Genomic DNA, 11179 nt, shown 5'->3' with positions numbered 1-11179 from the left:
GTACAGGGACAAAGTCTGCATTTAAATAATGGCTCTTGCTAGTTCGGAAGGAGCTGCTGCTGGTGTCCTCTGAATAAACAGCATTTTTAAGAATCGCTTTAATAATTGAAAAAAAAAAAAAACCACAACCAAAAAACCTCTTGATGTTATTCTGCTCTAGCTAATGATGGCTAGGGGCTAGGTTCCCTCCGAAGATCTCCATGCCCAGATGTTTCCAGATTCTTCCTTTTCATTTGGTTAGGACCATACTGAAAAATACCAGCCTCCTGATGTGAACACAGTGAAGGACTTGCTTGTAGCAGCTGAGTGTGCAAGTGCTGCAGGGCCTGGGCTCTCCTGGTGAGGCACATATGGGGGGCCAGACCCCTCTCTCAGCCCCCAGTTCACCGGGAGGCTATGTGTGCAATGGCTCTGGTTCCCCATGGTAAGTTTGGCTGCATTTGCACCATGGAGGACAAATCTCCAGGCAAAAGCAGAGAGATGGAGATGATGGATGGAGCTGATGGTCCTCTGGATCATGTTTGGGCAAGGTAGGCTGCTGACAGCCTGACTTTGGCATCCCCTGTCTGGGGGAAGGGGAGTGCCAGTGTGTATGGGGGAGACAGTGCCTACCAGAAGGGCAGCCAGCTGTCACAATGCAGAGGAATGATGTATTTCTGGGGGAAAAGATAAAAAAGGGGGCAGAGCATGTTGGAGGTGGGCTGTGGTATCAAACTGCCTGTAGCATGTGCCCAGTGGGGGCAATTGCCAGCATCACTCTGGGTTTACTCTCTGTGCTGATTTCCTAGAAAGACTTCTATTGCTTTATTTAGGGCTCACTTGCACTTTGCTGACAGATGCCCTTTGCTGCAGTGTTATCGATTAGCTTATGCAGCCTAAGGGATGTCAGACTGTTGCCATCAAAAAGGAGCTAAGTCTGTGTCACGGTTGTGGCTGGCTGTTGCAGAGATGGCAGGGGATTTAGTGAAAGCCTGCGGTGGAGCTGGAGAGCTGGCACTATCCCACAATCCAAGGCATGAGTGGGCTAGGGCTGCAAGCAATGCTATCCAACACCAAAAAAAAAAGTGTTTAAAAGCTGAAGCAGCCTCAAAAGGAAGATTAAAGACCACAGAAATTATTTAAAAGTCCCTTTGAAGTACTCAATAATGTATAGACTGTATTGCTTACTACTAAAGGCTGAAAAAAGATGTAAGAATAGGTATTCCTGTTTGACTCTTCAGGATCCCAGGATGCCTGTGGGTACAAACGTTTGGGCTAGGAGGGTGGTGGGAGCGAGCCCATAGTGGGGACAGGCGGCTGCTGGGCTCCATGTCTGCCTCAGGACCCGCTGGGTGGGCATGGCCCTGCAGCCCTGACATGGCATGGCCAAACAGTCCCTGCCGGTGCTGAAAACAAGACAGGGCATCTTCTGTGGTGGTGTTGGAGTCAACTGGAACATCTCAGGCTGCGCCTTTTGCTCTGTGTTTCATTTATTTCTAGCTTGGAATGTATGTCTATACAAACATAAAAATCAATGCCAATTTTAATCTTATCAGTCAATGCACAAATCTGACATCATTTTGCCACCAGAAATTAAAACTGATTGTTTCAAATGCCAAATTAAAACTACTCATCAGACATCCATGTAACTGTGCAGGGGCAATGTGCACTCACAGCCCAGAAAGCCAACTTTACCCTGGGCCACATCAAAGGAGCGTGGCCAGCAGGCCAGTGGAGGTGGTTCTGCCCCCATACTCCGCGCCGGTGGGGCCCCACCTGCAGCGCTGCACCCAGCTCTGGGTCCCCAGCACAGGGAAGACACGGACCTGTAGGAGCGGGTCCAGAGGAGGGCCATGGAGATGATCAGAGGGCTGGAGCATCTCTCCTGTGAGGACAGGCTGAGAGAATTTGGTTTGGTCAGCCTGGAGAGAAGGCTCCAGGGACACCTTCTAGCAGCCTTTCAATATGTAATGGATTATAAAACAGCCTGGGGCTTTTTACCAGGGCCTGTAGAGACAGAACAAGAATTACGCCTTTTGAACTGAAGGAGGGTAGATTTAGACTGGATATAAGGAAGCCTCCTTCCACACCTCACTACAATGAGGGTGGTGAGACCCTGGAACCGGTTTGCCCATGGGATGTTGTGGATGCCCCATCCCTGGAAGTGTTCAAGGTCAGGTTGGATGGGGCTTTGAAAAACCTGATTTAGGAAAGATGTCCCTACCCATGGCAGGGGGGCTTGAACTAGATGTTCTTTAAAGGTGCCTTCCAGCCCAAACCATTATATGATTCTATGGTTTTGCCAGAAAATTTAGCCCCAGCCCTTTGCTGGATTCCGTTAACTAGTCTCTGGTAGTGATCTAAAACTATTAAAGAATTAAATAATATCTAACTAAAATATGCATGAATAACTATTATGTGCTGTCCTCCAAACACTTAAAGCCCACTCTGTTTTGCGTGGAGTTCTCTAGATGCAAATACGTTTGCAGTGGTTCCTCCTGCAGGGAGGTTTGTGAGATGCACAGGCTGCAGAGCGAGCAGCGGGGCTTTTTCTTTCCTCTCCGTGTCTCACAATTCAGCACGCACAGGCCATGAGCTCTGGGAGCACCGTGGGCCTCCAGGCTCGGAGAACAGTGCTTTAAAGCTTTTTCTTTCTTTTTACCCTTCATTGAGCATTATTCAACCTGCATTTCCGCAGTCCTTTAGCCATGCTGTTACCCAGCAGTCAGCTTCCCCCCCTCATTGAGCTCAGTGGGAGCTCATACAGAAGTTTATTAGTCTGAAAATTACCCCTGGCAAGGCGAAGAGCTGGCAGAAAGCCAGCGCAACTGCTGTGTCTCACACAAACGTTGGTCCCTGTCGCAAGTCTGCCTCGGTTTTCCCACCCTATAGCCCCCCAACCTTGCTAGAGCCAGCTCCTACTTATTTAGAAGTGGGGTCTTAGGTTTAGGTGGTGCTTAGGCTCAGGTGCTGGAGGGAGGTCCTATGCCCACCCGCTCTTAATGGATGCAGTTGTGGAGATGCCTCAGGTAAACTTGAAAATGGAGGTTGCTGAGTTCACTTCCAAAACGGAAAACCACCAGCAGTTAATCGCTTTGTATCACTCACTTTGAGATCTGGTTTGTATACGCTGGCTGTTTTTGCTGCTGATTCATCTGTGATGAAAGTTCATACGATAGCATCAAACAGAGAAGTATAGCCTTTAGCAGGTGGAGACAGTATAGATCTCCAGATGCCCTGGCATCTGGTGAGGTGTATGCAGCATTTTGGAACTGTCCTGAAAATACAATAACCAGACATTTTAATTAAAAAGATACTTGCACTCACATTTTTTTCTCTTGTATTACCTGGATTCAAGCCAACAGGTGCTTCTATTGTGAATCTGAGGGCTAGGATTTATTGAAAGCTTGGCTTTAAAGTAATAAACCTGCAATAGTGGATGAATTCCTCAGCAAATTAGTCTGCTTGGAGCTGGGCCGTACATAGGGGCCTTTTGATTCAGCCAACGAGCTTTTTGATTTCCATCAGGTTTAGGCTGGATGGCACCTTGAGTGACCCAGAGCAATGCCAGGAATGCCCATCTCCCGTAGCAAATCCCCCAAATGTTCGCCAGACCCTCACCAGGAGGCTCACAGACTCCCTGTGGAAGGAAGTCATTAATTTGATATTTCTTTCCAGTTTCAGACCACTGTTGCTTGTATCCAAGTCTCATTCCAGACCAACGTGGGAAATAACTCCATCACTATCAGCAAAGAAAGTATGTTGCAAAATCCCCAGAGTGGTTTTTATTTAAAATGTTACTATCATAAAATTCCAGGCTATGAAATGAAGACCTTGGATTCCCATTTAAACCTTACCCACCACCCTTCTTAAAATATATAGATACGTAGTCACAAAACATAAAACATGCTGCAATGATACAAATATATTTTTTGATATGGAAATTACAGTACATTATAAACCATGAAAACAAATTGAGGCACTAGACTGTACATCAGCTCTGTTCTGCACTGGCTGTGAAGCTGATAGACTCGCTTTCGATGAACAGAATATTTTCTTTGTTTAGTGAACATAACCTTATGGGTCATATCAAATGATGTGCTTTGTTGTGAGACATCACCAGGGTTGCTGGTCCTTTCAGAACCACAACGCACCTACACAATGTGTACCACTGCCACACTATGAAAAATAATCATTTTATTTTGTACAACTCAAACAAAAAAAACCCCATCGGTTATTATTAAATAAATAACTATTCCATACAGTGGTTAGTTTATATTACACTGCATTGCCCCGTAGAACAAATGAAGTTTATTAAATAATGCACAGGAATGTCTCATTTACGCCTCCGTTCATAATTCTGTGCTATGCTCCTTTCAGAGGATCCTGCAAAAAACAAAGGAGAATGAAACACATGGTGCAACCTTGCGTAAACCCCAGCGAGCACAGGGAAGCATCAGGCACCTGCAGCCTGCTGGGTCACCACCGGACTCCATCGGCATGTTTGCAGCTGAGGTGAGGGCTCCCTGCCCAGCCCTGAGCTGCTGGGGCTCAAAAACAAACAAAAAAAATTTGGTTTTACCTCTCAGCCTACACTGCCCTCCAGGAGGCTGAAGGTCTGAGCAGTGCTTTCTACCTCTTGTCTATTGAGCTGCCGAAAGTACCATTAACGCAGAGCCTTTTTAGCTCCCAGTAATCCATTTAACTGATGGGATCGGAGCACGCAGATCGGTATGTGGGTAGAGGCTTTCTGCATCGACGACATGTCCACCTTCTGTCCTGCACAGTCAGCTCTTCGCCAGGTTTGAACCCTCCCCGTCCCCAGGCTGTGCACACAGGGATACCTTTCGCCAAAATCTGCAGCAGGAGCTAAGCAAACCTCAGACTGCTCTGTGGATCAACTGCAGCGTAAAATAGTCTCCGGTAACATATTTGGCATTTAGTAGCTCTTACTCTTAAAATGAAGGGGAAACCCAGAAAGCCCTGCCGGGGCAGAGCCTGACCGTAGGGTGCTGTAGCTGGTCACCAGAGTCATCTTTGCTTCCATCCCAAAGGGAGGACTGTTTCCATAGAGCATTTGCGTGCCTGACTATTGCGTGCAAACACACAGCTAGTTTGGGGGGATTCAGCACCGCATCCTACAGGGAGCTGGCATTTTGGATCAGTGGCAGTTTAAAATCAATAAGACTTCAATTCTCTCCAGGCTAAATGCAAAATGAGTCGAGCTTTCTTTCTCAGTGTGGATCATTACAGTATCTTTACTGTACAGGTAACTTTTCTAGCTTCTACCTGAAGCATTCATCCAACAGACTGCACAGCCTGGGGGTCAGTGTCAGACCCCAGCTCATCAAACCAGAGACGGAGACACCAGCATCCCCGCATCCCGCCTTCTCACAGGCGGCTTTAACTCAGCACCGTGCTCACACCCAGCAGCGGGGCAGTGTGAGCTCCTGCACGTTGCCAGGGGACGTAGGGGCTTTCTGCAGAACAAGAAAACCAGGGCACCAAGGCACACGGCACCAAGACACGGTCCTGCCCCATTAAATATCATTCAGTAGGGAGAAGTAAGGACAGTCCTAGCACATATTCCTGATCTCGCTTTGATTACACAGTCCTTAGGACCTATCTTCTCCTCCAGAGGAGGAGAAACTTCTTCATTTTCTCCTCAGGGAATGAGGCAGAAAAGCAGTCAATTCTAGGTTTACCTGTCAGGCAGATATGACATAGCCCAAGAGGGTAAAACTTCCTTATTCTCCTGTTACAAATACCACATAACAGTATCCTGACTGTACCAGCAATTTTGAAATTAGAGCAATAAAATCTTTGCCTTTTTTAAACATCCACTGTATTTTACGTTCTCATGTTAATGTAAAAGTAATCCCAGTGGAAGCCAAACCCAATTTATTACTTCCAGGCTATTTACTTTTGTGATAGCAGATATATTTACAGGTATTATGCATTTAATAGCTGTTGCCACCACAGATAAAATTGTACAGAATTATTCATGATACATAGCAATTTGCAAAATGATGCAGAGAGCAATATTACTAGTCTGAACAGGGTTTAATTGAAAATAAAAGTTACTGACAACCATAATTGCAGAATATAGATCACAGCGTGTATCCACATAATATAGAGGTGTCAGCTAGTAATTTAACTTTTATCATCCATTTAACAAAACAGTGAGAAGTATTTCAGAGACATGAAAAACATATTAGGTTTTTTATTTTGTTAATTCCTATTCTGGGGAATTAACTAACACTTTATGGTTCACAGTGAGGGATTTCTTCAGTATGGCCCTATGGCATGGGAAAGGCAAAGCTCCGGGCAGCCTGCAGTTACCCGTGGGGGCTGTGCACATATGGGAAGAGGATTCTGCACTATATTGATGCTATGGGAAAATAACACAAATTCACAGTATCAGTTCAAAGCTTAAAATGCTTGTTGCCTTTTTTTTTTTTTTTTTTTTTTTAGGTAAAATGAAAAGGTGGAAGAGGCCAGGAATGTTTAACAGCTTGACCTGCAGAATGAGGTGGTGTTAATGGCAGATCTCTGCTCTTCTACCTTCTGCTCCAAGTCTGAGGAATAATGATCTCCAGAGACAATGAGGATATGCCTTTACCTGGCAAGATCTGGATTTGGATCACAAGTTTAGATGAGCTTTACGTTTTCAGCCTCTGAATTTTTCCTGATGCTTCAGTAAAATTCTGCTTTTTCTTGTATTAGCACTTGGGACCGGCAGGGCATGCTGCTGGCAAGGACAGGGCAGTAAGGAAAGCGCCCTGGGGACTTCCATGTGACCTTGCCTGCAGCTCAGACCACCCTGATCATCTCAAGCATTGGAGTGAAGCAGACCCTGAAACACCTTGGTTAACAAAGAAAATCCTGATCCTTTTTCAGAGAACTCTGGGTCTGCACTACATAAAGACTGCATCTTCCATCCGCTTGGAGAGAAGAAAGAGGCAACAGAATGAGGAGGCTGTATGTCACCAAATACCAGATTTAGTCATATACATACCAGAATTTAAAGATCTTTTGCCCATAAGTCCAACAAAGGAGTCTGTTTTATGCCCTGAAAAAATATATTTGGGAGTGTTTTAGTACATTTTAAATAGGCAGGCTTTTAAGATAACGTATTCTCACGAGGGAGGAGGACATGGGCTCCAAAACTGTTCATCTGTTCACTCTCAGACAATGGAGAAAGAACATCAGTCTGACTACTCAGACTACACAGGCTAGACCAAGGCACAAGCCAGTTAGGTGGACATCTTCTCATTAACTCTGATAGAATTTTGGTTTAGTTTAGTGGAGGTTTTTCAAGTATAAAGGAAAAACAATGACTGATAACTGATTCTTATTCATCTCCCAGTACAATTCCTATTGATTTGAGCAACAGCACAAGAAGGCAGTGGCTTGGTATAGCCTGCATCTCTGTGATGCACCTCTTCTACTTGTTTTTTTCTGTAATGTGGAAGAAGAATCTTCCTTGCAGATCAGGCAGAGCCCTTATTGGAGAGGAAGCCAATGGGACTCTTGTCTGGACACGTCTGAGCTAGACAGTCTGGCTCTATTTTTGGAACATTTATAAGTTCAGATATTACCTTCCTGTCCCACTAGTGCTCCTCAAGGCACTGGATGTGTAGAGGATAAATTACCCCAAGTTTTGGCCTACAGCACGTATCAGGTATAGTTGTAGCTATAGTTTCAGATAAGGAACGAAAAGGAGCCATTCTTTCTCTAAGGTGACTTTTGAGGCAAACTTAGAAATTTCTCTTTGGAAAGAATTTTGCTTAGCCAATTCATCTATAAAGGAAGAAAAATGATCCTCAGACCTCACAGGTATTAATTCAAGCTGAAGCATTTTCAGAAAGCTATTATTTTTTACTTTAGTCAGCAGGTGATTTGGCACAATCCTTGTATCAGACTCTTTAACTGGTCTTCCAATACGTAATTCTAGTGATAAAATCTTGTGGCTAACAGAACACTGGGACAGTTATTGACCTTTGTGGAGGTCTCAAAGAATACAAGATCAGTTTTACTTATTAAAAGCCTTCTGGCTCCTGTCTAAGCATCTTCAGATAAATTCAGAGGATAAAACTATCACTGTGCAGAACAAGGTAACACCATATTGCTCGTACTATCTCCCAGTTGGTGTTACACAGAAGCTAAGCAAAGCACACTTATTAATTGGGCAAGATATACCTGTTTATATGGCAGCACACCATCAGCCAGCCCCTGCTGTCAGCGGGGCTCTGATTCCCACTCGGATAAAACAAGAGCACAGATACAGCATCTTGCATGCAATCACATGGACTCTCCGGTAGAATTGTTCTCAGGGATTTGGGAATTCACTGTTCTAATTTCCCAGATTTTGTCATCTTAATTGCTCCTCTCCAATTCTGGCAGTAAGCCTGCCTTGCCTATGAGAAAGGCTTACAGAATCCCCCCCTGGGGAAATAAGAGAGAGCTGTAACATCCACACATTACCGTGGATTGAAATCTCAAAGGTTCTGGCAGCTCAGATGAGGTACCAGCTCACAGCTGCACCGAGGGGTTTCAATTCTTTAACAGAACATTTCTCCACCACCAGTGCTGCCAGTCCTTAGCTGAACCCAGTCACCTTCTAACTAATCCCCTCAAATACAGTTCCCCATGTGAACATCTTCTAATAATTACTTAAAATGTAACTTACTTTTGTGAGAGATCTGGCCGTATCCTGATTGGAAGAAGAAAAAAAAAAGAAAAAAGTTGTTGAAAAATTATTGGCATGTACACACGATGCTACTGCAATGCTTTGAAGAATCAAATACAGAAACTACTCTACACATATTCCAGTTCAGGGAAATTAAGGTGATCGTTTATAACTGCATCTCTCTTTGAAGAGACTACAAAGAGTTGTTTTAGCTAAACCCACACAATTTAGATCTGGGTAGCTCCGATTTCTCAGGTCAGTTCTAGGATCAGTAAGCACACAGAAAACACGGCAGTAACCATATACACAACCAATTTCCACACTCGGGCAATTCAGCAGCACAGATGCTGACCCGTCAGTTATTGTGATACTGCTTGTTGGTATTTATGTGCTGTGGTCAAGTGTGCACTTGGCACTTTAGTGGGAAGCCTGCTCTTTACCAATCGGTGAGTTATCTGATACTAAACTAAAAAAAAATAATTTTAAAAAGCCAAACAAACCCCAACCCAAAGCCAAACAACCCACATGTCAACTTCTGAGAAAGGTCTAACGCGTTAAACCCAGGTGACAGCCGCCGTGAAGCTCCGAGCGGCACCGGGAGGAGCGGCAGGTGGAGGGGAATGAGAGGGAGCCAGCCCCCCGCCCCGCTCACCGGCTTCCCGCTTGCCCATGAGGCCGAAGAACTGCTGGGGCCGGGGTCTCCGCGCCATCCTCTGCAGGAAATGCTCCAGGGGCAGCGGCAGCTCCTCCTGCGGGGCGACAGCGGGCGGCGCTCAGCGCGGACCCCCCGCCCGACACCGCCCCCCGCAGCGCCGCGGGGTCGCCGGGCGGAGCAGCGGCCGCCGGGACTCACCTTCACCTGGTCGCCGTCCGACCAGTCGGACCAGTAGCTGAGGTCGTCGGTGTTGCCCATCTCCTCAGCCAGCGCCTGCGCGGAGGCCAGGAGGAGCACGGCGAAAGCCAGCGGGAGTCTCATCGCCGCCTCGACGTCCTGCGGGGGCGGCGGGTGATGCACCGGGGCGGCGGCGGGGCGAGCGGCCGCGGGCACCCCTGGCCGTGCATACACACGGCCCTGCGCACCCCCGCCCCCCGGGCACACCTGGGTGCACGCGCCCTCGCACATACAGATGTACACGGACCTCGTTATGCGCCCCAAATCCCCCTTGAGTGCTACATACACCTCTGGGTGACACACGTGCCCCCCACATATGGACCGGTATGCAGCCAGATGTACCCACCAGCACACAGGTGGACACGCACATCCACACAGGTACATGCATAAGCACAGCCTCACACGCAGGTATACCCACACCTTCCCACGTACACACACACAAGCAGATACATCCCCCTCACATACATATCCAGGTACATACACATCTAGTTATAAACTCACACAGACTGCTAGACATACCTTAGATGCACACACCTATGTAGAGATACGGCTCTCCACATACACAGACACGCGTGTCTAGAGGTACACACGCATCCCTTCACACGTCCAGATACACACGCCGGGACGGGCACAAAAGCACGCTTGCACATACAGAGACACACACGTGCGGACACACAAGCGTGTATGGGCACCCCCCGCATGGTGCACACTCACCTAGACGCCCCCCCGCACACCCATATAGGCAGGCACACGGAAGTACACGCGCACACAGCCCCACAAACATACAAACAAGCGCATCCCCACACGCCTAGGCACGGACGGACAGGCTCCCGGAGGCACGCACCGTCTGCACCGGGGAGGGCGGGCGCTGCTCGCCGTGCGCATTGGCCGTCCGCGGGAGCGCTCCCCACTTTATATACCTGGAGACGGGGAGGGCCGAGGCAGCCTCATTTGCCTAAATGCAATTACCCCCGGTTTTATCGTGCCAGCCCCGTGACAGCCCCCGCCCCGACGAGTAGCCCCCGCCCTCCTCTCCCGCTCCCGCGGCGCCTGCCGGAGGTGCCCGGGGCCGGGCGGCGGGGGGCGGCCGGCGGCTCCCCGCTCTCTCCCGCTGCAGCCCCGGGGCCGCCCCGTCCCGCCCGCGGCCGAGGCGCGTACCCCGGCGACGGGTGCGGGTAACGGGTGCGGATGCGGATGCAAGGGTACAGATGCCGCTTCTCGCTTCTCCCCCAGCTCACCGCGCCCGCACCGAAGGGAGAGCCGCTTTCCGCAACCGCAACGGGCGGCACCGGCGGGAGGGAGAGCAGCGGGCAGGGGACGTGGGACCGGGGGACAGCGCGAAGCGGGCACCGGCGGGCACGGCGGCGGGGCCGCCTCCCGTGCCCGGACAGGCTCCTTCCCCCGGGGGCGCGCTCCCCCGTGCCGCTGCTGAGGCTGCCCCGGCGGCGGGGCCGCAGGCGGAGCGCGGAGCGGAGGGGCCCGGGGGTGCCGCGCCGGGGGCGCCGGGCAGCCGGGGCGGGCGGGGGGCTGCCAGCACGGGGCAGCGGGCGGGCCCGGCCGGGCTCGCTGCTCTGGTGGGGCACACGCCTTCACTGGGGATGAGCCGGTCTCTCCTG

The 11179-nt window shown here is 49.0% G+C and overlaps 1 protein-coding gene across 1 annotated transcript; it reads right to left on the bottom strand.

Moving 5' to 3' along the window:
• Window positions 1–3739: 3739 nt before the first annotated feature.
• TAC1 (tachykinin precursor 1) lies at window positions 3740–10501 on the bottom strand. Its single transcript, XM_037387233.1, has 6 exons — window positions 10408–10501; window positions 9525–9662; window positions 9324–9420; window positions 8672–8695; window positions 6998–7051; window positions 3740–4365 (listed from the first exon to the last, which is right to left on the bottom strand). Exons 2-6 carry the CDS (start codon window positions 9645–9647, stop codon window positions 4316–4318), a joined length of 348 nt encoding a protein of 115 aa, XP_037243130.1. The 5' UTR covers window positions 9648–9662; window positions 10408–10501; the 3' UTR covers window positions 3740–4315.
• Window positions 10502–11179: the final 678 nt, after the last annotated feature.

Source organism: Falco rusticolus, chromosome 4, assembly GCF_015220075.1.
Source record: "Falco rusticolus isolate bFalRus1 chromosome 4, bFalRus1.pri, whole genome shotgun sequence".
NCBI classification, from domain to species: domain Eukaryota; kingdom Metazoa; phylum Chordata; class Aves; order Falconiformes; family Falconidae; genus Falco; species Falco rusticolus.
Note: the sequence above shows the minus strand (reverse complement) of the source record. Positions and strands in the feature narration are given on the sequence as shown.

Coding starts and splice junctions, on each gene's coding strand:
- TAC1 (XM_037387233.1), bottom strand. CDS start 9,647: ATGAGACTCCCGCTGGCTTTCGCCGTGCTCCTCCTGGCCTCCGCGCAG. Junction 9,421..9,524: donor CGGACGGCGACCAGGTGAAG/GTGAGTCCCGGC, acceptor GTCGCCCCGCAG/GAGGAGCTGCCGCTGCCCCT. Junction 8,696..9,323: donor CATGGGCAAGCGGGAAGCCG/GTGAGCGGGGCG, acceptor TCTTCCAATCAG/GATACGGCCAGATCTCTCAC.